Below are 26,463 nucleotides of genomic sequence, written 5' to 3' on the forward strand. Positions count from 1 at the left end.
ACCCTTTGTCCAAATGCAGTCATACGTGGGAATGAAATACAAGAACTCTAGTTTGGAGAATTTATAACATCTACTTTTAAAAACACGAATCAATGCTGTCTGGTAAAAGAGGCTATCTGGACAAAAAATAGGTTTAAAATGTAGGACTAGAGAACAGTAGATATGTTGTTAGAATAGATATAATATCCAAATTAATTCACTCAGACTAGCAGTAGTAAACAATAAAATTTTTTTTCTTTTTTTCCAGACAGAGTCTGACTCTGTCACCCAGGCTGGAGTGCAGTGGTACAATCTCGGCTAACTGCAACCACCACCTCCTGGGTTCAAGCAATTCTCATGCCTCAGTCTCCTGAATAGCTGGGACTACAGGTGTGTGCCACCATGCCTGGCTAATTTTTGTTTTTTTGAGACGGAGTTTTGCTCTGTCACCCAGGTTGGAGTATAGCGCGCCATCTTGGCTCACTGCAACCTCCACCTCCTGAGTTCAAGTAATTCTTCTGCCTCAGCCTCCTGAGTAGCTGGGATTACAGGCATGCTGATATCACCATACCTGGCTAATTTTTGTATTTTTAGTAGAGATGGGGTTTTGCCATGTTGGCCAGGGTGGTCTCGAACTTCTGACCTCAAGTGATCAGCCCGCCTCAGCCTCCCGAAGTGCTGGGATTACAGGCATGAGCCACTGCACCTGCCTAATTTTTGTATTTTTTTTTTTTTTCTTTTTTAGTAGAGATGGGGTTTCACCATGTGGGCTAGGCTGGTCTCGAACTCCTGGCCTCAAGTGATCTGCCCACCTTGGCCTCCCAAAGTGCTGGGATGGATTACAGGTGTGATCCACCGTGCCAGGCCAAAAATAACAATTTTTTTTCCATCTGCCTTACAACCTCAAGATTTGCTTTAATTCAGCAGGAAAGTTTTATCCTATGCTTTCAAAATTCTAAATTAGTTAAATTTAACACAAAGTTAGTGTCAGTGAATGTTTGATGATGCAAAGCATGAGAGACCAGGTAAAGTTACTGGCTCGAAATTATGAATACTAGCTTCTTTCAGCCATAATACGATTGAGGCAACTATAGGAAGATTGAAATAGCTATTCTGGGTTCAAGGAGAGTGGGGAATGGGTTCTCACAGTCCTTAGTTCTGAGGTTGAGGGCACAGAACTGCTTGGCAGCAGGGACCATGAGTCTAAAAGGACCTTTGTGTCAAGTAACATACAGAGATTGCTCTGTCCCACCACTTCCTCTCTGTCCCCAAGGGACTTCTGAAGTGGTTTTCAATAAGGGTTGCCTGAAGGAAGACATTTCCCATGCGTATGTCCAGACACATCCGGGAGGAGGTTCGCATCAGTCATTAATGCCAGGAAGGCAAATCTTAGCTGTCTTGTTATACAGCCTGCAGTAGCAAGATGCAATAGTTTATATGTAAGCTGACATGGAAGCAGGAGTTGTTTCTGGGTAAACAATGTGGTAATGCAAAAACCAAACAAATGTTCATATTTCTGAGTCCATAATGACACTACTAAAATTTTAGAGAAATTTATCCCTAAAAGATAATTTAAAAAGCAAATAACCCATTATTGCAAGTTTTGTTTTTTTTTTTTTCCTTAAGAGACAGAGTCTTGCTCTGTGGCCCAGGGTCTCTCTAGGTCTCTATTTCTTGTTCTGTTAAAATGAAGATAATAAATGGACAGGTCCACATTCCTCTATCCTCATTTCCAAAACCTAAAAAGTGCTGAAAATGTTAAGTGTGCTTTTTTATGTTTGAAACAAACTAATATGGTAGTAAAACCTGAACAGATGAAGCATCTTATAATTTTCATTTAACTGTTAATGTGATTATTTGCATTCTGCTGTAGAAACACTAGTGGTTTTAACTCTGGGATGCTATTAGAGTCTTAAATAATGTATAATGTTCAGCATACTACACTAACTTTTTAGTATTTAAAAAATACTGAATTCTGAAACACACATGGCCCTTAAGGGTTTTGGATACAGGCTTTTGGACCTATTAGAGGGCGATGGCACAATCATAGCTTACCGTAATCTAGAACTCTTGGACTCAGTTTTACCCTCTCAAGTATCTGGGACTACAGCTGTGAGCCACAATGCCTGGCTAATTTTTTTTATTTTTATTTTTTGTAGAGACAGGGTCTTGCTGTGTTGCCCAGGCTAGTCTTGAACTCCTGGGCTCAAGTGATCCTCCTGCCTTGGCCTCCCAAAGCACTGGGATTTTAGGCATTAACCACCACATCCAGCCATATTATTTCAAGTAGGTTTTTTTTTTTTTTTTTTTTGAGATGGAGTTTCGCTCGTCGCCCAGGCTGGAATGCAATGGCATGATCTCAGCCCACTGCAACCTCCACCTCCTGGGTTCAAGCGATTCTCCTGCCTCAGCCTCCCAAGTAGCTGGCATATTACAGGCATGCGCCAGGCTACTTTGTGTATTCTTAGTAGAGACAGGGTTTCACTATGTTGGCCAGACTGGTCTTGAACTCCTGTCCTCAGGTGATCTGCTTGCCTCAGCCTCCCAAATAGGCCACCATGCCTGGCCTATTCCAAGTTTTAAGAAGTAGTTGTAAAACTAACTCTCCTGCTTTGAAAGATAACATTTTGCAATGATTTGCAATATAGTAGACTCTAACAGGGCTTAAAAAGTCGAAGAAGCCTTTCAGAAACACAATTACCAGAAATCTTTCCTCTTTTTCCAGCCAGCGCTGATCTTCTTCCATTTCCTGTTGCTGTCGGATTAGCCGCTCTTCCATCAGATGGGTTGGCAACACTTGCCCAATCCCTCGCAGGTCCAATGCTGTAGAGTCCTGGAAGAAGGGTTGAAAACAGCATGTTCAGTCTCGTAAGTCTATTCCTATGCTCTTACATTGTTTTATCTGTCTTTCAAGAAAAGATAAGCAAAACAGCAAGTACGGTGGAAACAGGATCTCTCATACTGTGCCTGTGGGAGTAACTTTTCTGCAGGGGGCAATTTAATGTGCATCAAGCATCTTCAAAAAGTATGCAATCCTTTAGCTCATAGATTCACTTGTAGGGGTCTGTTTTAAAGAAATAACACAAGATATGTGCAAAGAATACATTGTTACTTATAGTAAAAAAGTAGAAACAATCTAGAAGTAATAGAAGGCTGAAATATGATACATATTACAGAGTCTTAAATATTAAATAAAAGAATATAAATAGCAGACAACTATAGATGCTCTTTCATTCAAATAAGTAATTTTTTGTCTTTTTAATGAGATGGGGTCTTGCTACGTTGCCCAGGCTGGCCTCAAACTCCTAGGCTCAAGTCATCTTCCCACCTCAGCCTCTTGAGTAGATGCAACTATGGGTTGTGTTACTGTACCTAGGTCAAATAAATTTTTAAACTATAGGAGTAGTTCTTGGTTTTACCAGGAAAATTTAGTAAAAATTAACATGGTCCAAAGAACTGAATGCTCTGTCTTCCTGTTTCTTCATTGGCCTCATGTATATGCTGACTATATTCCACTTAGGGCTTTGCCTTTCAAATAAACGGACTGAAGATCCCTGGGTTCTTTTAGTTAAAAAAAGTTCATTAAACCTGAAAGCATTTGAGTAGATGGGGTATCCTGATCTTTGAATTAAATCATTAAAATCTGGCCGGACGTGGTGGCTCAAGCCTGCAATCCCAGCACTTTGGGAGGCTGAGGTGGGTGGATCACTTGAAGTCAGAAGTTCGAGACCAGCCTGGCCAACACGGTGAAACTCTGTCTCTACTAAAAAATACAAAAATTAACTGGGTGTGGTGGCTCGCACTTGTAATCCAAGCTGCTCGGGAGGCTGAGGCAGGAGAATTGCTTGAACCTAGGAGACGGAGGCTGCAGTAAGCTGCGATCGTGCCACTGCACTCCAGCCTGGGAGACAGAGTGAGACTCTGTCTCAAAAAAAAAAAAAAAAAAAAAATACACTAAAATCAATAAATCTTAGAATTTAGAAATAAAAGGTGCCTTAGGCCATGCTTTATTTATTACTTTTTTTTTTTTTTTTTGAGACAGGCTCTTGCTCTGTTGCCCAGGCTGGAGTGCAGTGGCACGATCTCAGCTCACTGCAGTCTCGACTTCCTAGGCTCAAATGATCCTCTCACCCCAGCATCCCGAGTAGACGGGACTACAGGCACATACCACCATACGTGACTAATTTTCTATTTTTTGTAGAGACAGGGTCTTGCTATGTTGCCCAGGCTGGTTTCAAACTCTGGGGCTCAAGCAATCCTCCTACTTCAGCCTCCCAAAAGTGCTGGGATTACAAGTGTAAGCCACCATGTCCAGCTTTGCCATGCTTTATAAGTTAACAAACTGAAGCCCAAGACACGCGATTTACCTCCACATTGGGCTGCCACATTGCTATCTCCTGAGGTCTATGATTCCATGAATCTGTTTGGTCCAAAAGAGATGCCTGACCTGGATAGATGCTACCAGCCATGGCTGTGATTCCATGTGAACCAGGGTAGCCAGAAACCTGTGAATGAGTAAGGAGGCAAGGTAATGTTCAACTATAACATCTGCACAGTTCTGCTTCACACACAAAAGAAACTAAAATTACAGAGAATATTGTGGCAGGCAGAATTATGGCCCCCTAAAGATATGTTCTAATCCCTTGAACATGTGAATATGTTTCCTTACATGGCAAAAGAGACTTTGTAGATGTGGTTATAAGTCAAGGACCTTGGGTTGGGAGGGTATCTGGGATATCTGAGTGAGTCCAGTGTAATTACAAGGGTCCTTAAAAGTGCAAGAGGGAAGTAAAAGAGGAGGGAGGGACATGGGACCACTGAAGAAGGGTCAGAGAGAGTTAGTACTGCTGGCTCTGGGCCAGGCACAGTGGCTCAAGCCTGTAATCCCAGCCCTTTGGGAGGCCGAGGCGGGCGGATCACAAGGTCAGGAGTAGCCTGTAGTCCCAGCTAATTGGGAGGCTAAGGCAGAAGAATGAACCTGGGAGGCGGAGCTTGCAGTGAGCCGAGATCGCGCCATTGCACTCCAGCCTGGGTGACAGAGCGAGACTCCGTCTCAAAAAAAAAAAACTTCTGGCTTCAGAACATGGAGTAAGGGGACCATGAGCCAAGGCATGTAGGTGGCCTGTAGAAGCTGATAAGGCAAGGAAATGGACTCTCAGCTAATGTCTCAAGAAAGGACATTTGTTATGGCTGCATTAGAGAGCTAGTGCAAATATATACCAGAAAATAAGAAATCGTTTCTTTGGAATTTCACATTTACTAAAATAATGAGGACAGCCCATCCTTGGATGCAAAAGCAACAGGAAGCCACAAAAATGGCTGTGCCATACTTTGCTCTAGAAATCCCCTTTCCTGTCCAACCAACCACTATCCCCCAACAAGAATAACAACAACAAAAAAACACACAAAAAAACCCCCAAATGTTTGTCCTCTAATGACCTGGGAGCTGATGGTAGGATAAGTCGTACCTTTAAGTTCTAACAATGATGACTAAGGCAGAGAGAAGACATTCAGTTGGACACAGAGAAAAATTTCAAGGCAGAGGGAAAATAAGATGGGATTTTTATATGGTTCCTTCTCTCAATCAAGAGAAAGACAGAGAACAGAATCAGTATTGGTTTCCACACCTCATTAGGCTAGTGTTGTATGGTGGGTGTTGTCAGTTAATTTTTTAGTGAGATAAAGCACAGCCAAAACTGTATTTCCAAATATCAACACATCCTTCAACAAAGGTTTTGTGCATTTATTAGGTCTCTAGGCATTAATTTATACCAAAATTCCATATGGACAATATGAAATTAATGAATTTTTCAAGTAAGACATACAGTTAGTTCTCACAGTTTATTTGAATGAAAATATCTTAATAATAAAAACTGCTACTAAATGCAAAATGCTATATCAAGATTTCTGGTGAAAAAGGATATATTATTGCCAGAAAACATTTAGGAATTTTCACAACAAGGAGGTTTAAAATGGTCTAACGCAGTTTTCTACATAATAGTAACCATGTAGAAGGATCAGTTTAGGCTAAAAATGAAGTAACATCAGGAAATGTCTAATAGTTGGTCTCATTTACAAGAGAGGAAAATTTGGGCTTGGGAAAGGTTAATCATATATTCGTTCAATGAAAAAAATCAATGTTTTACTTAATTCTCTATTTACTCATTTTTACACACTGTTCTAAGTTCAAGTCCCCACTCTCAGGGGCTTTTCCACTGCACTGGTGACAGACAGCCACTAACAAACACATAGTAGAGTTTCAAATCTTGACAGTGCCACAGACCAGGCCTGCTGGGACACAAAAAGAACTGTCTCTCTGCTAACAGCTTGTCTCATTAAGCAGGTGCTACATGTTTTCTCAAAACAATGCTGGTATTCAATTCCCACTCAGGGCTAGTTCACTTTCCATACCAGCCAGGCACAGACTCAGGCTGTTCCCCTGGGGCCCATCTGCTTGTCTGCCAGAGCTCAGGGTCTCTCAGCAATCATAGAGGTGGGGTTTCTTTCTGTAGGCCACCTGCGTACTTCCCATTGCTCTGACCCTTGTGCTGGGTCAGGGTTTTGGCTTCTTCACTTATGGAATTGGTAGTAATCCAAACTGACAAAGGGCCCTGTGAGCTCCTTCCATGAGAAAAAAGAGTACTTTATTTGTCTTCATATTCCCAGTCCCTAGAATAGTGCCAGGCAGAGTAGGTGAACATTCAGTGCAACCTTGCTGAATGAACAGACAGATGCCCTCGAAAACTCAAATGATTCACTCTTGACTCCGCCAGGCAAATGGCCATCTCAGAACAGTATCTCCCAAAACATAGGTCTGAGTCATCTGCCTCAGAACCCACTGAGGCTGCTTGTTAACAATAAGCTATTCTTGGGCTCCAGAATTAGACGTTAGAATCTGGAGGCTAGATAAAGAGGCTAAAATTTGCTGTTCTAAACTGCCACTGACATATCTTTTCCAATAAGAAAGTGCTTACATTCTCCCTTATTACTGACAGTTAAGTACCAATACTTAAGATTTTTTGCCCATTTTGACCCAAGAGGCCTTAATTTAAACCATGCTTTCAACAACTCTGTGAAGGAAGTAGGAAAGGTTAAGTACTGACACCCTCAATAGGACTCTGACTTCTACAGACATTACAACGAGTAAAAAAAGATAAGCCCTAAAAAGCACACTCTATATGATCTATTTATATAAAATTCTAGAACAGGCAGAAATCTCTGATACTAGAAGTGAGAAGAATGGTTGCTCCTGGGGCAGGAGCTGCCTGATGGGAAGGGGCACAAAGGAACTGCCAGGGTCACAGACACGCTCTATATCCTGAAGTGAGGATGGGACGCACTGGGGTATGCATCTGTCGGAACAAAGACCTGTGCATTGTAAGGTATACCCTAGTAAAAGTTAATAACTTTTTCTCAAAAACAAATGAATTGTTTACTTTGTGTCAGGTCCTTTTCTTTGAAGGATAATTTTTTCTAATTTGCACAGGATATCTGTCTATAAATCTAACACTTTTCACACTTGTCCATATGGTATTTCATCTGGGTTCTGTTAATTTTGAATTTTATTCTTGCCTTCCATGAAAACTGTCCAGTTCAGTACTCCCTCTGCAGAGTGTGTGCCCACTGGCTTCACCTTGCCCTTTACCATAGCAAGTAGATGAAAACGCGCCTAAGAATGGCAGCAGGCCCTGGTCCTGCCCACTTGAAGATGGAGTGAAAAACAAATACCTTCTGAGTGGGGTGTCAAGACAACATCACTCAATGATTAGGGTAACCACTTTCTCAACTTTCTATCAGCCAAATCATACTCATAAGTGCATAAATAAAAATATGCACAATGTACCGCTCTACCCCAAAAGTGCTAAATAATCAAATAACACAGTTTATATCTGTAACGACTGGCATACCTGGTAATGATTGGTTTGTACCATGTGCTGTGGGCTGGGATAAAATCCTTCACTGGACCTCGGACTAGGATAACCCGGTCTGCTGGGCTGTAAAATCAACAAAGCATCATATGAATGAACCCTTTGATTTTGACAAACCTGTACTTCATGAATAGAAAAAGACATTTTCCTAATAGAGCTTACTTGAAAAGAATGACAAAAAGATGCTAAGACATTTCAATAGGGAAAGAACAGTCTTTTCAACAAATGATGCTGTGGCAACTGGATAGCTACATGTGAAAAACTGAAGTCTGACCTCTTCCTCCCACACACACAAAAATTAACTCAAAATGAATTACAGGTCTAAATGTAAAAGTTAAAAACTCTAAGATTCTCAGAAGAAAACTTAAGAGTAAATCTTGGGCAGGGCATGGTAGCTCATGCCTGTAATCCCAGCACTTTGGGAGGCTGAGGTGGGCGGATCGTTTGAGGCCAGGAGTTGAAAACCAATCAGGCCAGTCTGTTGGGAATGTAAAATGGTGTAGTCACTATGGAAGACAGTATGGCTATTCCTTAAAAATTAAATAGAGAATTAGTATATGATCCAGCAATTCTACTTTCAGGTATATGCAACAGAGACATGAAAATATATATCTCCACACAAAAACATGTACATCAGCTACTCAGGAGGCTGAAGTGAGAGGGTCGCTTGAGCCAAGGAATTAGAGGCCAGCCTGGGCAACATAGCAAGACTGTATCTTTGAAAAAAACAAATTAAGTAAACACAAACATGTACATGAATGTTCTTAACAGCATTATTCACAATAGATAAAAAGGGGGAAGAGTCCATGTCCGTCAACTGATATAAATGGATAAACAAAATGCTGTATACCTATGAAAGGGATATTATTTTTAATTAAAGGGAATAAAGTACTGACACATGCTACAACATGGATGAACTTTTGAAACATTGTAAGTGAAAAAAGCCAGTCACAAAGAACATATGATTTATTTAATGAAATATCTAGAATAGGAAAGATTAATATAGATAGCAAGTACATAAGTGGTTGCCAGGGGTTGGAAGGAGGAAGAGATGGGGGATGACTGCTAATGCATGCAGGATTTCATTTTGGGGGTGATAAAAATATTCTAGGCTGGGCGCTATGGCCCACGCCTGTAATCCCAGCACTTTGGGAGGCCGAGGTGGATCACTTGAGCCCAGGAGTTTGAGACCAGCCTGGGCAACACAGCGAGACCCTGTCTCTACTAAAAACAAAACAAAAGTCCTAAAACCGGTTGTGGCGATGGTTGCACAACTCTGAATATACTAAAAAACACTGAATTGTACAATTTATTTATTTGAGTCTCACTTGTGCCGTATAGGCTGGAGTGCAGTGTATAATCCCGGCTCACTGCAACCACTGCCTCCTGGGTTTGAGCGATTCTCGTGCCTCAGCCTCTCAAGTAGCTGGGATTACAGGCATGCGGCACCTCACCAGGCTAATTTTTGTATTTACAGTAGAGACAGGGTTTTGCCATGTTGGCCAGGCTGGTCTTGAACTCCTGGCCTTAAGTGATCTGCCTGCCTCAGCCATCCACAGTGCTGGGATTACAGGAGTGAACCACTGTGCCCAGCCGAACTGCACACTTTCAATGGATAAACTGTATGGTATCTAAATTGTATCTTAATAAAGATATTAAAGTATCATTAATAACAAAATGGGATACTGAATATTCTGAGCCTGAGGGACCCAAATGCTCTCTGTCCAGTAGTCTGGGACCTGGAGAGAAGGCACTTGTGTTCTATTGTTTGACTACTTCCTGGTTGCGTGACTGTGGTCCAGTGATGAAACTGACTGGCTTCTAGTTCCTCATCCGTAAGATGGGGGGTGAGCTAGAGGATCTCTAAAGTCACTTCCAGGTCTTAAATTCTCATTTTGTTTGTGGGATAAATGAATTCAAAGTTCATAGTGAAAGAACAATTTAGTCTGAAACAGAAGTCTGAAAGAAGTCAATAAAGTCTTTTAAAACTTGGGGGATTTAACAAGGTGGAAACCCATTACTGTCTAGCCAAATTAAGTCCAGAATAAAAGGAAATAGATTTAAGTCCCAACAAGCTTAGGAAAGAAAACGCCTTAGTGCCTGTCTCTCTCTCCCACAGTGCTGGGTGAACACGTGCTTTGCTTTAGTTAGGTCCAGAGTATGTTTTGGTCTCTAAAATCAGTCTCATTTCCCCCTCAGTTTTGCTTATACTGTCCCTTCTCCCTGGAATGTCTCCTCCTTCCATCTGTAGTATACTTCTGATCCTTTCAGTCTTTTAGATGTTACTTCTTTCACGCAACAGCTCCTGATTTTGCCAGCCTAACATAAACATATGTCCTCTGCTCTCCTAAGGAGGCCTTTTTCAAACCCTACCTTGGGTTGCAGGTGCTTTTGCACTTGCTCTAGCCCTGCTATTATGAGCTGTTAAATTCCTGAGGGCGAAAAATCCTTCCTTTTGGCTTAGCCCTGTCATGTTTCAAACAGTGTTCCAGATAGAGTCTACTCTAAACTTAAATAACAACATGAATTCCCCCAAAGACACCCCAAACAGGAAAAGGGTATAAAGAGAGCATTCTAGGCTTTTCTCTACTGTGTGTCCTAGGGTGGCAATTTCCAAAGTGTGTTCTACAAAGTGGTTGTGCTGAATTAAAAGAGGTTAAAAAAAACAGTTTGGCTACCTTTGTACTTGTTTTAAAGATATGTGTTAATATATAAGCATTAATAATGGTTGCAGGGGAAAGGGTTTCCTGAATCAAATGCTCTTGGAGTCCAAGAATGGAAGGAGGCAGAGCCGGGGACTGAAACAATAAACAGAGCTGACAGTTGCACAGTGATGCACTCTTGATAAATTCAGGCCAAAAAAAAAAAAAAAAGTTGCAATTTACTGTGTATTCTGTGTATACTGAACTACCTACTTTACATACAATTTGATAATTTTCATCACCACATTGCTATGAAGCAATATTATAACCCCTATTTTACAGAGTCTCAGATACATTGGGCAATTTAAATAGGGGCATACAGGTGGTAATGGTGGAGCTGCCTGACTCCAAAATCTACTGGGCCATGATGCTATTCTACGACTAGTGTACTTCTGACTCACCAAATAAAAAGGAACATACAAAACAAATAGATCAGAGAATGGCAAAATGAATGTAAAATATCTCACAGTGATGCAAAGACTTAACTGGGTAGCAAATGATAACACAAGGTTCCATTTCAAAATAAAAATAAAAGGTAAAAAGTTGAGAATGTCTTATGATAGACAAAATATTTGCACAAAGGACACCACAAAATCAAATGTTGCTAACCAACAGCCATGGAGAGTGCAAATGTATTGGTAAAACAGCTCTACTTCTGTTCTCTACAAATCAGAGGTTAGCATGGTGGTCAAGAGGGCAGGCTTTGAGCCAGACTGTCAGTGTTCACAGTTAGGGTGCTTCAGCTCTCTGTGTCTCCCTATTGTCAATGACAAAAGGAGTACAATAACCAGCAGCTAACTCCTGGAGCTGCCGTGAAGATTAAATATGTTAATATATGTCAAAATCTTTGAAAATGGCTTTCATATGAGTCCAAAAGTGTCAACTGCTGGTAAGTACTATGAGTTAGCAGGGTCATGACACTTCCTCCTCCAAGACACAAACTTGGATTTTAATGAAGTAAAATATCAAACAGGGAAGTCTTGCTGAAATTCTCCCAAGTGAGGAAGGAGAGAAAGGAAGACACTGGTATTCTAAACCAGAGGTCCTCAACTGGATGGCACTGTTCCTTTAGAAGTATTTAGGGTACAGTCAGCCCTTCATATCCAAAGGCCCAGCATCCATGGATTCAACCAATTGCAGATTGAAAACATACAGGAAAAAAACAAAAAACAACAATAAAAAATAATACAAACAAAAAGATAAGTATAATAACTATGTAAGCTGGCTGCAGTGGCTCAGGTCTGTAAACTCAGCACTTTGGGAGGCTGAGGCAGGCAGACTGCTTTGAGCTCAGGAGTTTGAGACCAGCCTAGGCAACATGGTGAAAAAAATACGAAAAAATTTTCATATTTCAAAAAATATGAAAATTAGCTGGGCAATGGTGGCTTGCACCTGTAGTCCCAGCTACTCAGGAGGCAGAGGCTGGAGAATCGCTTAAGCCCAGGAAGCGGAGGTTGCAGTGACCTGAGATCATACCACTGCACTCCAGCCTGGGCAACAGAGCGAGACCTTGTCTCCAAAAAAAAAAAAAAAAAAAAAAAAAATCTGTATCTATATCTAAATATCTCAAGATACTTTAAAGTATACTGAAAGATGGGAAGATGGGCTGGGCGTGATGGCTCAAGCCTGTAATCCCAGCACTTTGGGAGGCCGTGGTGGGCAGATCACCTGAGGTCAGGAGTTTGAGACCAGCCTGGTCAACATGGTGAAACCCTGTCTTTACTAAAAATACAAAAAAATTAGCCAGGCGTGGTGGCACACTTCTGTAATCCCAGCTAGTTGGGAGGCTGAGGCATGAGAATAGCTTGAACCCGGGAGGTAGAGGTTGCGGTGAGCTGAGATCGCACCATGGCACTCCAGCCTGGGCACTAGAGTGAGACTGTCTCAAAAAAACAGAACAAGCCAATAACAACAACAAAAATAAGTATACTGGAAGAGGTATGTAGGTTATATGCAATACTGTGCTATTTTATATAAGGAATTTATGCATCTGTGGATTTTAATCTCCATCCCTTGCAGATATCAAGGGAGAACTGTATTAGTGAGGGTGCTTTCCATGATCTCACAATTGGCATTAAGGTAGAGGTCAGCAGGTGAGATTTCTGGCAATGAGAGGGACAGACCTGAACAACAGGATTTGTTTCATATCCCGCAGGACTTCTTTTTTTTTGTTTTGAGACAGTTACGCTCTGTCGCCTAGGCTGGAGTGCAGTGGCATGATCTCGGCTCACTGCAACCTCTGCCTCCTGAGTCTGAGTGATTCTCATGCCTCAGACTCCCAAGTAGCTGGGATTACAGGCATGCGCAATCACACCCAGCTAATTTTTGTATTTTTATTTTTTGAGATGGAGTCTTGTTCTGTCGCCCAGGCTAGAGTGCAGTGGCGTGATCTCGGCTTGCTGCAACCTCTGCCTCCTGAGTTTAAGCGATTCTCGTGCCTCAGCCTCCCAAATAGCTGGGATTATAGATGCATACCATCACGCCTGGCTAATGTTTGTATTTTTAGTAGAGACAGGGTTTCGCCATGTTGCCCAGGCTGGTCTCGAACTACTGGCCTCAAGTGATCAGCTCGTCTTGGCTGCCCAAAGTGCTGGGGTTACAGGCATGAGCCACCATGCCCGGCCCCCGCAGGACTTTCTGTTGTTTCTCTCAACTTTATGTAAGTAAAACAACAGCAACAATAAAATCCCTGTCGCTTGAACACAGAATGAATTCTGCTTTATATATTTTGTATAGTTTGTATAGATATTTCGTATAGTTTATGAGGCACTGAACTTTCCAGAACAGCAACTACCGTGTATACTGATGGGCAATTTTATTTTGTTTCATTTAAACTTTACCAAGATTTTCTTACCATTCTAGAAAATGACATCACCAAGATCAATGAAATTCCTATCAGTTATAGCTGTGGGGGTCTGCTTTGTCACTGCTGTATTCATGGTGAGTCCACAAACAGGTGTAAGGATCTGGCTATGCCACCATGTCTCCCAGTGTCATCACACCTGAGTGCTTTATACATGCATGCATAATGTTATAAAAAATTACTTTACTATTATTTCTCCTGTATAGTTAGGTCTCCAAACACTAGTATTCCTCTATTGATATTCTGAAATTGGTAAGTCATTCTATTACCTATGTATTTTATTTTAGGATTAGTAAACGGGACATTATAAAATCATTTTTTATATAAATGCTGTGCTGGGTTTGATTAGGGTTGAAGAATAATGTTCTGAGGCAGTTATTCTCAAACATTTAATCATTTTCAGGACCCCTTTACAGTCTTAAAAATTACTGAGGACTCTAAGAGTTTTTGTTTATTTGGAATATAACTACCAACACTCATACTGTTAGAAATTAAAAGATACTAAAAAGTATTTATTAATTCACTTAAGAATAAGCTCATCACATACTAGAAAAAACACCTACTTTTTCAAAACCAAACAAACCAAACTGAGAAGAAGGACACATGTACATCTACATTTATGTAAATTCGCTTTAATGTTAGGCTTAACAGAAGGCAGCAGGTTCTCCTATCTGTTTCTGCAGTCTTACGATGTTCTGTTTTGTTGCAATATATGAGGGGAAAAAAAGTAAACTCATACAGCTGTACAACCGGAAAAGGGAGGAGTATTTCGGTAGATTTTGGGCACAACTGTGGTATTGTTTTTTGACACCAAAATGCAAGTGGTAGCTTCTTAAAGGTGAGCTGCAATGTGGAATTTACAATGGTATCATCTGTTACATTAAAATCCATAGAATTAAGGGGGAAAAAAAGAGAAAAAAATCCATTACTTTATCTTGTACTTTCAATGGAACTTCTACTCATGTGTGATTTTTAACATCCTGTGTAGGTCATTTGGAAGATACTGATTTACTGAGCTATACAGATCCTCCCAATGTTAACACATTTCAGTAAACAACATATATTTTTAAAATATCACATGTTAATATCATCCTGAGCTTACTATAACAGTCTAAGAATTTAGAAAGCTGTCAAGATCACAGTGATACGTTTTTCAAAATTCTAATTTTTGCTTGAAAACTCAAATTTTATCACCAGTAACAAATAGTTGTTTTCTTCAAAGTCACAAACTCACTTCTTTCTCTTTGGAGAAAATGTCTACCAAATAAGCAACTCTGAAAAGTATGTCTGCCAGCTGTTCTTTCAAGTAAAGCTGGTCTTCCATGAAAAAAAGCGTTTAGTCCAGCTTGCAACTCAACTGTATAGTGCTTTCCTCAAGACAAGACATCGTGTCCAGGTGTGCAGCAGTAGGGCTAACATGCCCTTCCCATGTCTTCACATCAGATATTTTTCACTGCTTCATCGAGGCCATTCTTCTGTAAAATGGCATTTTTTTCTTTTTGTGTGAGCACAGGGGTGAAGGACACAGTGATGACTAGTACAATTTCATGCCACTGTCCTGATTTGTGCTAAGGTGTCAGCAGTTCTATTAGCGGAAAAGGCAAATAACATCTTTTTTTTTTTTTTTTTTGAGACAGAGTCTCGCTCTGTCTCCCAGGCTGGAGTGCAGTGGTGTGATCTCAGCTCAGTGCAACCTCCGCCTCCTGGGTTCAAGCGATTCTTGTGCCTCAGCCTCCTGGGTAGCTGGGACTACAAGTGCAGGCACCACCTTGCTTGGCTAATTTTTGTATTTTTAGTTGAAACAGGGTTTTGCCATGTTGGCCAGGCTGGTCTTAAACTCCTGGCCTCAAGTGATCCACCCGCCTCAGGCAAATAATATCTTAACATTATCAGATGAGTTCTGATGTCATGGACCTTTGAAATGGTCATGGGGACCTACAGAGGTCCAAGGACTACACTTTGAGAATGGCTATCATTCTAAGATACTTTTATCCTAAGGCTCTCTATTGATCCAATGGGAATCTGCAGGAAAGCAACAGGCACAGATGAAAATGAGCATTTAATGGGACACTCCCATGCAGGGCTTGTCTCAGGGAAAGTTCTCTAAAGATTATTATATGAAAAAACTGGTATTAAGTATGATGAAGCGAACCATATTCTTAATAATTGGCTTTGTGTTATAATGCTTTTACTATTAACTAAGTATAAGTAAGCTTTAAAAAAAATTAAAAATTTATTATTTATTTATTTTTTTGAGACAAGGCCTTGCTCTGTTGCCCAGGCTGGAATGCAGAGGTGCAAACACGGCTCTCCATGCAGCCTAGAGACCTCCTGGGCTCAAATGATCCTCCTGCCTCAGTCCACTGAGTAGCTAGGACTACAGGTACACACCACTTAATTTGGCTAATTTTTAAATTTTTTTTGTAAAGATAGTCTCATCCTGTTGCCCAGGCTGGTCTCAAATTCCTGGGCTCAAGTGATCCTCCTACCTCAGTCTCCCAAAGCACTGTAATTGTAGGTGTGAGTCACCACACCCGGCCTGTAAGTAAACTTAATTTTGAATCTTGATTGGGAAAGAGAGAGACTTTTCACCTATAAAACTTACAAAAGTTTTCACTTATAAAACTAATTAAGCTACATTAAAATTTTTCTATATTAGTATTAATAACACAAAATTTATCTACAGAAGCCTGAGATCCTATCTAAATTTCAGAAATCTAAGTGGCTCTGGAGGCTGAAGCAAGGGGATTGTTTAAGCCCAGCAGCTCAAGAGAGCTTGGGCAACACAGTGAGACCCCATCTTTATTTTAAAAAAAGAAAGGAAGGAAGGAAGAAATAAAAAAAAATCTAAGTAAGACAGCCGGGCGTGGTGGTTCACACCTGAAACCCCAGTACTTTGGGAGGCCGAGGCGGGCAGATCACCTGAGGTCAGGAGTTTGAGACCAGCCTGGCCAACATGGTGAAACCCTGTCTGTACTAAAAATACAAAAATTAGCCAGGCACGGTGGCAGGTGCCTGTAATCCCAGTTACTCAGGAGCCTGAGGCAGAAGAATTGCTTGAAGCTAGGAGGCAGAGGTTGCAATGAGCCAAGATTGCACCACTGCACTCCAGCCTGGGCGACAGAGCAAGGCTCTGTCTCAAAAAAAACAAACAAAAAAAGAAATCTAAGTAAGACTTACTTATTCTAACATATCACAAGCAGAATTATGAAGACTCACCAGAATCTACCGAATTCTCACTTCACAAAGTACAGGAAGTGAGGAAATACTGGCCTACCATCTTGGAAATCACAGGCCCATTTCAGACGCGCCAAATACTGTGACCACAGAAGCAGAATTTGATTCTACAGATGGACACTGAGAAGGTAAAAACTGCATACAGGACTTGATTCTGATTCGCATGAAAGTTCAGCAATTAATATATTAGTATTTGTTAACAATCATCAAGCATCTGTATATCTATGCTACTTTAGATGATTTTCTAGCCATTAAAACCGTTTTTTTTTTTTGAGACAGAGTCTCACTTTATCGCCCAAACTGGAGTGCAGTGGCGTGATCTCGGCTCACTGCAACCTCTGCCTCCTGGGTTCAAGCAATTATCTTGCCTCAGCCTCCTGAGCAGCTGGGATTACAGGTGCCCGCCACCGTGGCTGGCTGATTTTTGTATATTAGTAGAGACGGGGTTTCACCATGTTGGCCAGGCTGGTCTCGAATTCCTGACCTCAGGTGATCTGCCCACCTCGGCCGCCCAAAGTGCTGGGATTACAGGGGTGAGCCACCACGCCCAGCCGCCATTAAAACTTTTAATCTGGGGGTTGCCAAATCTTTTCTTTAAAGGTCAAAGAGTAAATATTTTAAATTGTGTAGGCTATACTGTCTCTGTCACAACTGCTCATTTATGCCTGTGTAGGGTGAAGGCAGCTGTGGATAATACACAAATGAGTGTGTTCCAATAAAACTGTGTTTCAATAAAACTAAATTAACAAAAACACAGTGGGCTATAGTTTCCTCATCTGTTTATTTAACAAATAAACCTTTGTGTAGAGTGCAGCAATCTGCTTATAGAAAAGAATCTCAAAATATGTATTTTGAAAATATCTAAAAAAAAAAAGTGTAAGAATATTTAAATATTTAAGCCAAACTAGTCTTTGTACTCTGAAACCAAAAAAGAAGCCAAGAAGCCTCATCACCACTGCCCATGAACCTAATTTGGAAAATTAGTCATATTAAACTCATTAAAAATCCAACAGATTGGGATATAGAAAAATGTACAGATGAAGAGTTGATTCAATCCTGTGAGTTTTAGGTAAGTGTTGCATTATTTGCTGCTTATTACCAAATACTTATGTTACTTTGCACTTCCGTGTACTAAATAAAGTGCTGTACAGTGAATTATCTTCTAACATCCCCCCACCCAAGAGGTAGGGAATACAAATAGTCATTTTGCAAATGAGGAATGTGAGATTTGGAGTAGGTAGGTGACCTGCTCAGTCATCAGCATGTAAATAGCAGACCCCCATGTGAATGAATCCACTTGACTTCAAGGCCTGAGAAGTTAATGATGAGATTCTCTCGACTCTCAGTACTGGACTATTCTGCAGTAGTAAACAAATTTAAAAATAGGCAAACTTGTAAACAGAACATGAAGGGCCTCAGATGCTGGGATGCGGGGTACATGTTAGTTTTTTCCTGTGGGTAACTAAGGATTTCTTGTTGTTGTTAAGCTGGGAATGACGGAGAAACGCCAGGTGTTCTCACTGCCTCGTTCAATGTAATATCCATCAGACAGGTATGTGTTTCTTCTCTGGGCCTCGGTCCTTCTCTCTGTAGAGGGGGCTGGTCTGAGGCACCCTCTGTCTCTAAACTTCTGCATAATTGTGTTAATCACTTATTTTCACTTTCAGTGTATGTTTACTGTTACAGAGCTCAAAATGATGACCAAGAAAGTAAAAGTTTTCAGCCTTCAAGATAAAAAAATTGGTATATTTAAATAGTACTTCGTCTTATCAGATTTCTGAACACTTTTCATAAAGAAAATAATTGTCAAAGTTTCTTAATATATTTTTTAACTAATCAAATATCAAATGGTGGTAGTTAATAACTACTAACTACAAAAAATCCTATTATCTATTAACTTTCGAGAAAAAGAACAGAACTGGAGTATTCATGGCAAGTAACCCAGTGTGTGAAAATAGCATCCTGTCAAAAGCCAATGGTATATAAAGACTTATTAATCTAGGGAAAGTGTTACTCTGGCTAAAACCCCCAGCCATGGCCATGGCCCAGCAACTGTAAAAGGCCTGGGCTGACCTCTCCGAGGCAGGAGAGAGCACCAGTAAAGGATATGAACATAAGCGGGTAAATAAGGTCTAAGGATGCTGCTGGAAGATCTTATTAAGGAAACAAAAGCAACTGCAATGTGCTCTCTTTCCCAACAAACAACCCAGCCACCAGCTACGAAAAGAAAAAGGCAAAAAATGTGCAGAGTTCTCAACAAACAAAACAAAGGAATATGGTCAGGTAGAAACAGACTCATTTTTAAATAAAGCAAGATGCAAAGCATCTGTGACCTAGTTTGGTATTTTAATCCAGACTTGATCATTAGGGAGATCTCTGACAACCAACAAAGGAAAAACCTCCTCCAAGTTAGGGCAGCATAGGAAAAGCATTTTAAGATGACATCTAATCCAACTGCTCATGGCTTCAAAGAGCCCCTACTTGAAATACAAATGAGAAAGTGAGTGCACATGAGGGTAATATGAGAAGACGAGCAAAAAGGAAACAATTAATTGGTGTTATAACTATTACTCTTAGAATAACCTGATATTTGACTTTCTCCTCATAGAAAACAGCTGCCTAACTGTAAATCTTGAAAGTTAGTAAGAGTAACCCCAAAGTTGGGGTGGGGACTGTAGCTACCTTGGGCGGCGCTTCATCAGACCCTCCGGAGTCCCAGGACACTGTGGCCTGTCTTCTGGACTCCATCCTCATGCGCTCTTCTTGCTGAGCCTTCTCTTCCTCCAGGATTGTGCTAGAGAGACAACACATTGTCTTAGGGGAGCTGACAACCCAGAGTTAGCACACACTAGACCCCACCCTGAGTTATCTAAGGAACACCAGTTGGCTAACAGTAGATGATAACAATAAAGGATCCTATACACAGGGGAAAGAAGGATCAGGTTTCTAACTCTTCACGAAATGATTCTAGAATAGCCTTGGTCCAAATGGGCAAGTCCATTTAAAGCATAGCCATAGGTAAGAAAAAGACAGCTGGTAAGAAAAAGAAGTTGCAGAAAATGAAGGACGGGCCAAGATGAAATGTTTGCACGCCAAAGTTTATCTTGAGCAGAACAGAATTCCTCTGAGAAATCCCACGCAGCACCTTATCAAGCATATACACGTCTGAGGACAGATTCTTTTCACACATAATGTGATCACGCCAGCACTTACGTGATCAATTAGCAATCTGGCCAATAATCTCCCTAAATTGCTCAATACAATCTTCCTATCGTTCAGCTTAACCAGCGCTTTACCTGATCAGGAAAATAAGCAAAAACACGACAGTATTTACAAGTGCTTCTGAAAATACTACTTGCTTTAAGCTGGAAACCCCATAGTTGGTAACACTGCTACTTACCACTGCTTGACTACTCAGAAGCTATCTGAAGTCCCACATAATGCTGCAGCCGCTGCAGCCTCTGCAGCGACTGCTAGGCAGCTTCTTCATCTTGGCTGTTTGCCATCACATAAACCCCTCAGAATGCAGCCAAAGCGAGACTGCTAGTTTCCCATTCCACGCAGATGCCCCAGGGCTCAGCAGGCAGTTTTAAACCCTCGTCCTAACTGTGGCAGACAGCTCTTCCTACATTCCTACAACTCTAGAGTTCTAATAATGACACTCATTCAAAGTTTCTAGGCTCCTGGTAGATAGTGTGCAGTAAACAACCACCCAAAAATTACTCAGGAAAGAGTGACATCAGTGCTCCAGACGTTCTAATCTGGGAATTTGCTCAACTGTTTAAAAAGACATTCCTGCTTGGCTGGAGGCTAGAGTGTGCTGTTTCTCACACAACTCAACTTACACAGTCACCTTCTGAGTCAGGAAAAGAGACAAAATGTATTTCATAACTGCAAACCATCACTACAGATGTTAAGACTTTTTTCATCCCCAAACCAAAAGGGAATGTCTGCCTCAAGAAATGATCACATCAGGACCGGGCACGGTGGCTCACGCCTGTAATCCCAGCACTTTGGGAGGCCGAGGTGGGCAGATCACAAGGTCAGGAGTTCAAGACCAGCCTGGCCAACATAGTGAAACCCCGTCTCTACTAAAAATACAAAAAATTAGCCCGGTGTGGTGGCACGTGCCTGTAGTTCCAGCTACTCGGGAGGCTGAGGCAGGAGAATCCCTTGAACCCGGGAGGCAGAGGTTGTGGTGAGCTGAGATCACGCCACTGCACTCCACCCTGGGCAACAGAATGAGACTCCACCTCAAAAAAAACCCCAAAAAATCACATAAGCATTTTACATAAAAGCTTTTAATCAAAAGTCCCACTCCATTCTCAAGATATGATTTTGGTTTCTTTCTTGCTCCAGTTAGATGATCATGGCTCAGCAAACACAAAACTTTTCACAGTATTTAAGAATTGTGCAGCAGCCTTGACAGACAGGCAAGATGCTCACTGGGTGCCAGCACTGTTGGGAACCTGGTCCGATGTGCCAGGCCCAGGTGAGTCCTGGTGAGTGGTGCAGGGAAGTTTGGGGCCAGGTCTGGGGAAGGAGCACAGGGGTCCTGAGAGGGCCACTCTCTCTGCCCTGCCCCTCCAATCAGAAGAGTGCTCCCCTCAGCTGCTGGGAGGATTAAGGGAGATCATGGCTGTGAGAGCATCTGCTATAAGCGTTAGTTGTCATCAGTGGGTATTTCTAATAGCATTTACTTGAGGGCTGCTCATTCAGCAAGTATTTGCTAACTTTGCTAACTTGCTCTGTGCAAGATGCACGTGACGAGGTCTTTGAGGTGCTCTAAGAGAAAAGAAAACTCAAAACCTTGAAACAGGGCCAGGCAAGTTGGCTTATGCCTATAATCCCAGCATTCTGGGAGGCTGAGGTGGGAAGATCGCTTGAGTCTGGGTGACAGAGTGAGACTTGTCTCAAAAAAAAAAAAAAAAAATCAAAAAATAACAACAACAACAAACACCCTGAAACAGGACACAAATGTTGTGATGAGCACTAGAGAAGAGCTTGGCCTGGTATGTTCTAGCTGCAGAACTAAGCGGGAGAGGACACTGTCCCAGGCACTGGGGGTGGTTAGGGAGGAAGAGTCCCAGCATCTCAGCAGGTCACAGTTACAGACTCACACCAAGCACATAATGTTTGTGTGCTTTTGGTAATGTAACGAGCATTACATGACCAAAGCACAGCAATGCTTTCTGTCCATTTCTTATGTGAAAATAAATACCTTTATATTTCAATTTTCCTTATGTATTTTAATTTATGACTTAAAAAATACCTTTTGTTATACTTTGAATGAAACAGTGCCTGGCACATAGCTGACACTTAAATATTTGCTAAATGAACAAATACTGCATATAGATAAAATACACGCATTATCATGACCTATTAGATGTTTAACTAAGCTGAGTAAATTCAGGGATCATTAGTGGTTAAAAAAAAACTGAATGGGAAAACAGCAAGGCTCAATCAAACTCAAGGAGTTTGAGTCACACTGACATCAGGTTTAAATTCTACCACAGACAGGTTAGATGACCATGGACAACTCTGTCCCTCCAAGCCTCATCCACAAAACGGGGCACCTCCCTAACTACCTATCTTGAAGGGTTGTTGTGAAGATCTAAATGAAAATTAGACAACCTATGTGACGAGCTCTAAAATGCAAGAAGCTTTTAAAAATAGAAAGAACTATTAGAAATTCCCCATCAGATAATATCCTGTGTAGCTAATGGCCGCCATTCCCACAAAGAGCTCTAAGTCTTTTTCTTTCTTTCTTTTTTGTTTTTGGGGCGGAGTCTTACTCTGTCGCCCAGGCTGAAGTGCAGTGGCACAATCTCAGCTCACTGCAACCTCTACCTCCCAGGTTCAAGCGATTCTCCTGCCTCAGCCTCCCAAGTAGCTGGGACCACAGGTGCACATGTCACCATGCCTGGCTAATTTTTTGTATTTTTAGTAGAGATGGGGTTTTACCATGTTGGCCAGGCTGCTCTCGAACTCCTGACCTCAAGTGATCTGCCCGCCTTGGCCTTCCAAAGTGTTGGGATTATAGGCATGAGCCACCACGCCTGGCCTCCTACCTTTATTTATTTATTTTTTTTTTTAAAAAAGAGATGGAGTGGTACTAAGTTGCTCAGGCTGGTCCTGAACTCCTGGGTTCCAGAGTAACTGGGACTACAGGCTTACACCATATGCCTGTGCAAATATTTCAAATGAGTTAATATCCAAGTAGAGCTTGAGATACAAAGGAGCAATCATGTCTTTTTACAAATCCATCTAATCACCTATGAAGTGTCAGCAATACAACTACTAAGACTGGCCATCAATCAAACCAACAGATCAAGAATATGCCTACTAAAACAGTCACTGATATACAATGTCTTTGAACTTGACAAATGTAAAGACGTTACAACTATAAGGAATAGGAGTTGATACTTTGGTATGAGCTAATATAGCTTCACCCAGTCCTGAACATTTACCAATGAAAACGTGGGAAGGTATATCTTAACTTTCTAGATTATAAAACACCAGTAAATCTATACTTCAAAAGGCTGCTAAAGGAGTTAAAAATATGTATTTTTTTTTAGAGCTAGGGCATGTGCACACATGGCGGGAACTACCATTGCTTTTAAAAGTGAAGTGATTAATCTCACTTCACTTCCCTTTTTCCTCACCTATAGCCCTTCTTCCTTTATGTCCTGGCAAGTTCTCTGAACTCATTATGCTCTCCCATGCCTCTTTATGTCGTGTCTCTTGCCTGGAACACCTTTCTCTTCTTTCTCTGGCCAACTCTTACTTGTATTTCAAGTGTCAAATAGTAGTTCCTCCAGAAAAATCTTCCCTGAAGCTCCCTCCTCCCTTTAGGCTAAGTTACATTACTCTCCTTACTCTTTTCCAAAGAAATTAGTGCCTAACTTGCTCTTAACTCTTGCCAAAAGGCATTGTAAATATCTGTTTGTTTGACTTTTGCTCCCATTAGGCCAAGAGTTGTTACCTGAAGGCCCATTTTCAAATGCTCAGAATTAGCACAGACCCTGAAGCATAATAGGAATTAATAAATGACAGGTAAATGGATGAATAAAGCCCTATCAGTGGAGCAGGTCTACTGACTAGTGAAGAAGAGCACATTATCAAGCTTCCTGTTCTTTTTAAATTTATTTTTATTTTTAAAGAGACAGCAGTTTCGCTATTATTGCCCAGGCTGGTCTCAAACTCCTGGACTCAAGTGATCCCCCTGCCCTGGCCTCCCAAAGTGCTGGGATTATAGGTGTGAGCCACTGTGCCTGGCCAATTTCTTTTTTCTTTTTTTGAGACAGGGTCTAACTCTGTAGCCTAGGCTGGAGTTCAGTGGCACGATCATTCCTGGACTCAAATAATCCTCCCACCTCAGCCCTCCGAGTAGCTGGGACTACAGGTTCATCACCAGGCCTGGCTGATTCTTTTTTATTTTTTGTAACAATTAAATAATAAATAAAAATCTCACTGTGTTACCCAGGCTGGTCTTGAACTCCTGGGCTGGAGTGATCCTCCCACCTCAGCCTCTCAAAGTATTGGGATTACAGATGTGAGCCACCATACCCAGCCCCTGTTCTCTCAACTGGCCAAACAGGAAAGGACCTGCAGGCAGCTTTCTTCAAGATGGTCACTGGGAGCAGGAGACCAGTCAGAGACCAGGAGCAAAGAAGGCCTAGCTGGCCTGAGAGAGAAGCACACCCCTGGTTAGTGGTTTTACAGTGCCCTGCTCTCTATCACCTGACCCTTAAAATAAACAACACACCCTCAGTCAGAGTTCCTGAAAGTTTTAGTTTTAAACAGGTAAAAAGTCCATAAAAATCAAGAAAAAAAATTGGGAAAAACAAGTGTCTTTTCTTCTACTCCTTCAAATAATTAAAATATAGGCAAGCTAAGAGAAGGTTAAGTGGGACATATTCTTCAAGGCAACGGGAACTCAGTTTTAAATGGGTTCTCATCAGGCAATGTTATTTCACACAGATTGTTCTGTGAAATCGGCCACTCTGATCTTAAGGCTACTTACTGTTTTCCCCAAGCTTCTCTAAAAGGACCCTGTGAAGTCCCTTGCCACAAGAAGACTCTCTCAGGCTCCATCTGCCCTGAGATTTCTACCTACACACACTTCCCCTATTCTCTGACCCACTGAATTTACTGCCTGAATGTTTCATTTCAGCCCTTAATCACATATTGCCATGTTGTGGAATTTAGCTTGTAAGCTCCCTACAGTTGTCAGACATGAATCTAATTTCTCTTGTAAGCTAAGTATCACTTGCATATTATAGACACTTTGATATTTAATTAAACATCCCAGACTTGTTCCTTAAAGAACATAATGACAACTGGGAAGCAAGTTCCTTCAATCTCACTACTTCATTCTCATACCCAAAATAGCCTGTCAAAATGCTTCTGAGAAACCATAATTTGCTGTTCAGAGGAACCAAGACTATAAATAACTCATAAAAAATATCTGTTTTTACAATGGGAAGACTAGTCCATAGATGGAGTAGGAGGGCACAAGGAGACAGTACTGAACTTTTCTCTTTACAGCTGCTGAAGAATCCACAGTAACAAACTAGAATGTGCAGAGCATCAAGGAGGTCAAACTGAAACATATTTTCCCAAACTATAAATATTTTTAGCAGGAATACATTCCATCTGAAAGCTCTTAGCTGCCTAATGTGAACTGGCAACAAATGAGCCCTCATGTTTTTTCCCAGAATGGTGGTTTCCAAGTCTCAAACTTGCAAATAAATGGAACAATGAAAGCTGAGACTTGTCATTTAACAAACATTAGCACAATGATAATTAACACTTTGTTGATCCACGTGCACCACTGAGGAACAGAATCCTGAAAAGGGGAAAGGAGTACTTTATTTAGTGTTAGTTTTATTTTTTACTTCTCTTACTTTAAAATCATTGAAGTGATCAATTCACAGTAAAAGGACATAAAAACAGTTGTTCTGATTTTCTTCTTTTGGCCTGCAACATTCCCTATACAACTTGATGGTGAGCAAGAAAGTGGTCCTTCATTTCCAGTATGGACAGCTAAGACACAAAAACACAGCTCCAACAAAGGTGATTTTCAGAAGTAGAAAAGGCCAATTGATTCTGAGTGTTTTTCTTCAAGCTGTCCCAGAAGAAGCAACAGATAGATATGGAAGCTGCTTCTCTGGTGAGTTATGCAATCCCAGAGGAGATCCTGCCTACTTGAACCTGTTTTCTCATTTACAAGTAAAAATCACAGTCTACCCTAACTATTGTTAGAATGGAGAAATAACATATGTATTAATAAAAAATTAGTAAACTTCTAAGTAAATGTTAATTAGCTCTGTATTTTACCTGCCTTATTTACCACTAGGAAAGAACTGTGTTTTTGTCTTCATTTCTGTAATATTTTCCCTGAGACTGACTGTACTACTAACTTTTCTCTTTGCAAATACAAAACATTTCTCCTTTTAAATGTAATAAATACTTTTTGCTTTATTAAATATGGGAAGAAAAACTTTTTTAAAAAGATTGGATTTTGATACTTAAATAAAGGAATCATGTAAAACAAAGGATCTGTTTTATAATCCTGATCATAAAATTTGCTTTGGACATAAAATCAGTCTGGGTTTGCAGTTATTTAAGTTAATCTGGAAAACACCCAGAGAAAGAACAGCAATAAATTTGAAGGGAAAAAAGTCAAGCAGGAACTGGCTTGTTTTGGCAAGTTCATGGGAATACCAGTTTTGAAACATGATCTCTTATA

The 26,463-nt window shown here is 40.9% G+C and overlaps 1 protein-coding gene across 21 annotated transcripts in view; it reads right to left on the minus strand.

The window, feature by feature from the left end:
• Nucleotides 1-26,463, minus strand: part of PTK2 (protein tyrosine kinase 2) — a 349,963-nt gene that overhangs the window by 39,309 nt on the left and 284,191 nt on the right. For 20 of the 21 annotated variants that reach the window (XM_063669126.1, XM_063669127.1, XM_063669125.1 and 17 more), the window contains 4 exons: nt 19,392-19,503; nt 7,887-7,973; nt 4,347-4,484; nt 2,681-2,812 (listed from right to left, as the gene is read on the minus strand). In XM_063669126.1, the coding sequence (XP_063525196.1) occupies nt 2,681-2,812; nt 4,347-4,484; nt 7,887-7,973; nt 19,392-19,503 (469 nt within the window). Of the gene's footprint in view, nt 1-2,680; nt 2,813-4,346; nt 4,485-7,886; nt 7,974-19,391; nt 19,504-20,109; nt 20,319-26,463 lie in introns of those variants that run through there. The other variant, XM_063669136.1, reaches the window with a different exon arrangement.

This window comes from Pongo pygmaeus, chromosome 7, assembly GCF_028885625.2.
Source record: "Pongo pygmaeus isolate AG05252 chromosome 7, NHGRI_mPonPyg2-v2.0_pri, whole genome shotgun sequence".
NCBI lineage: Eukaryota > Metazoa > Chordata > Mammalia > Primates > Hominidae > Pongo > Pongo pygmaeus.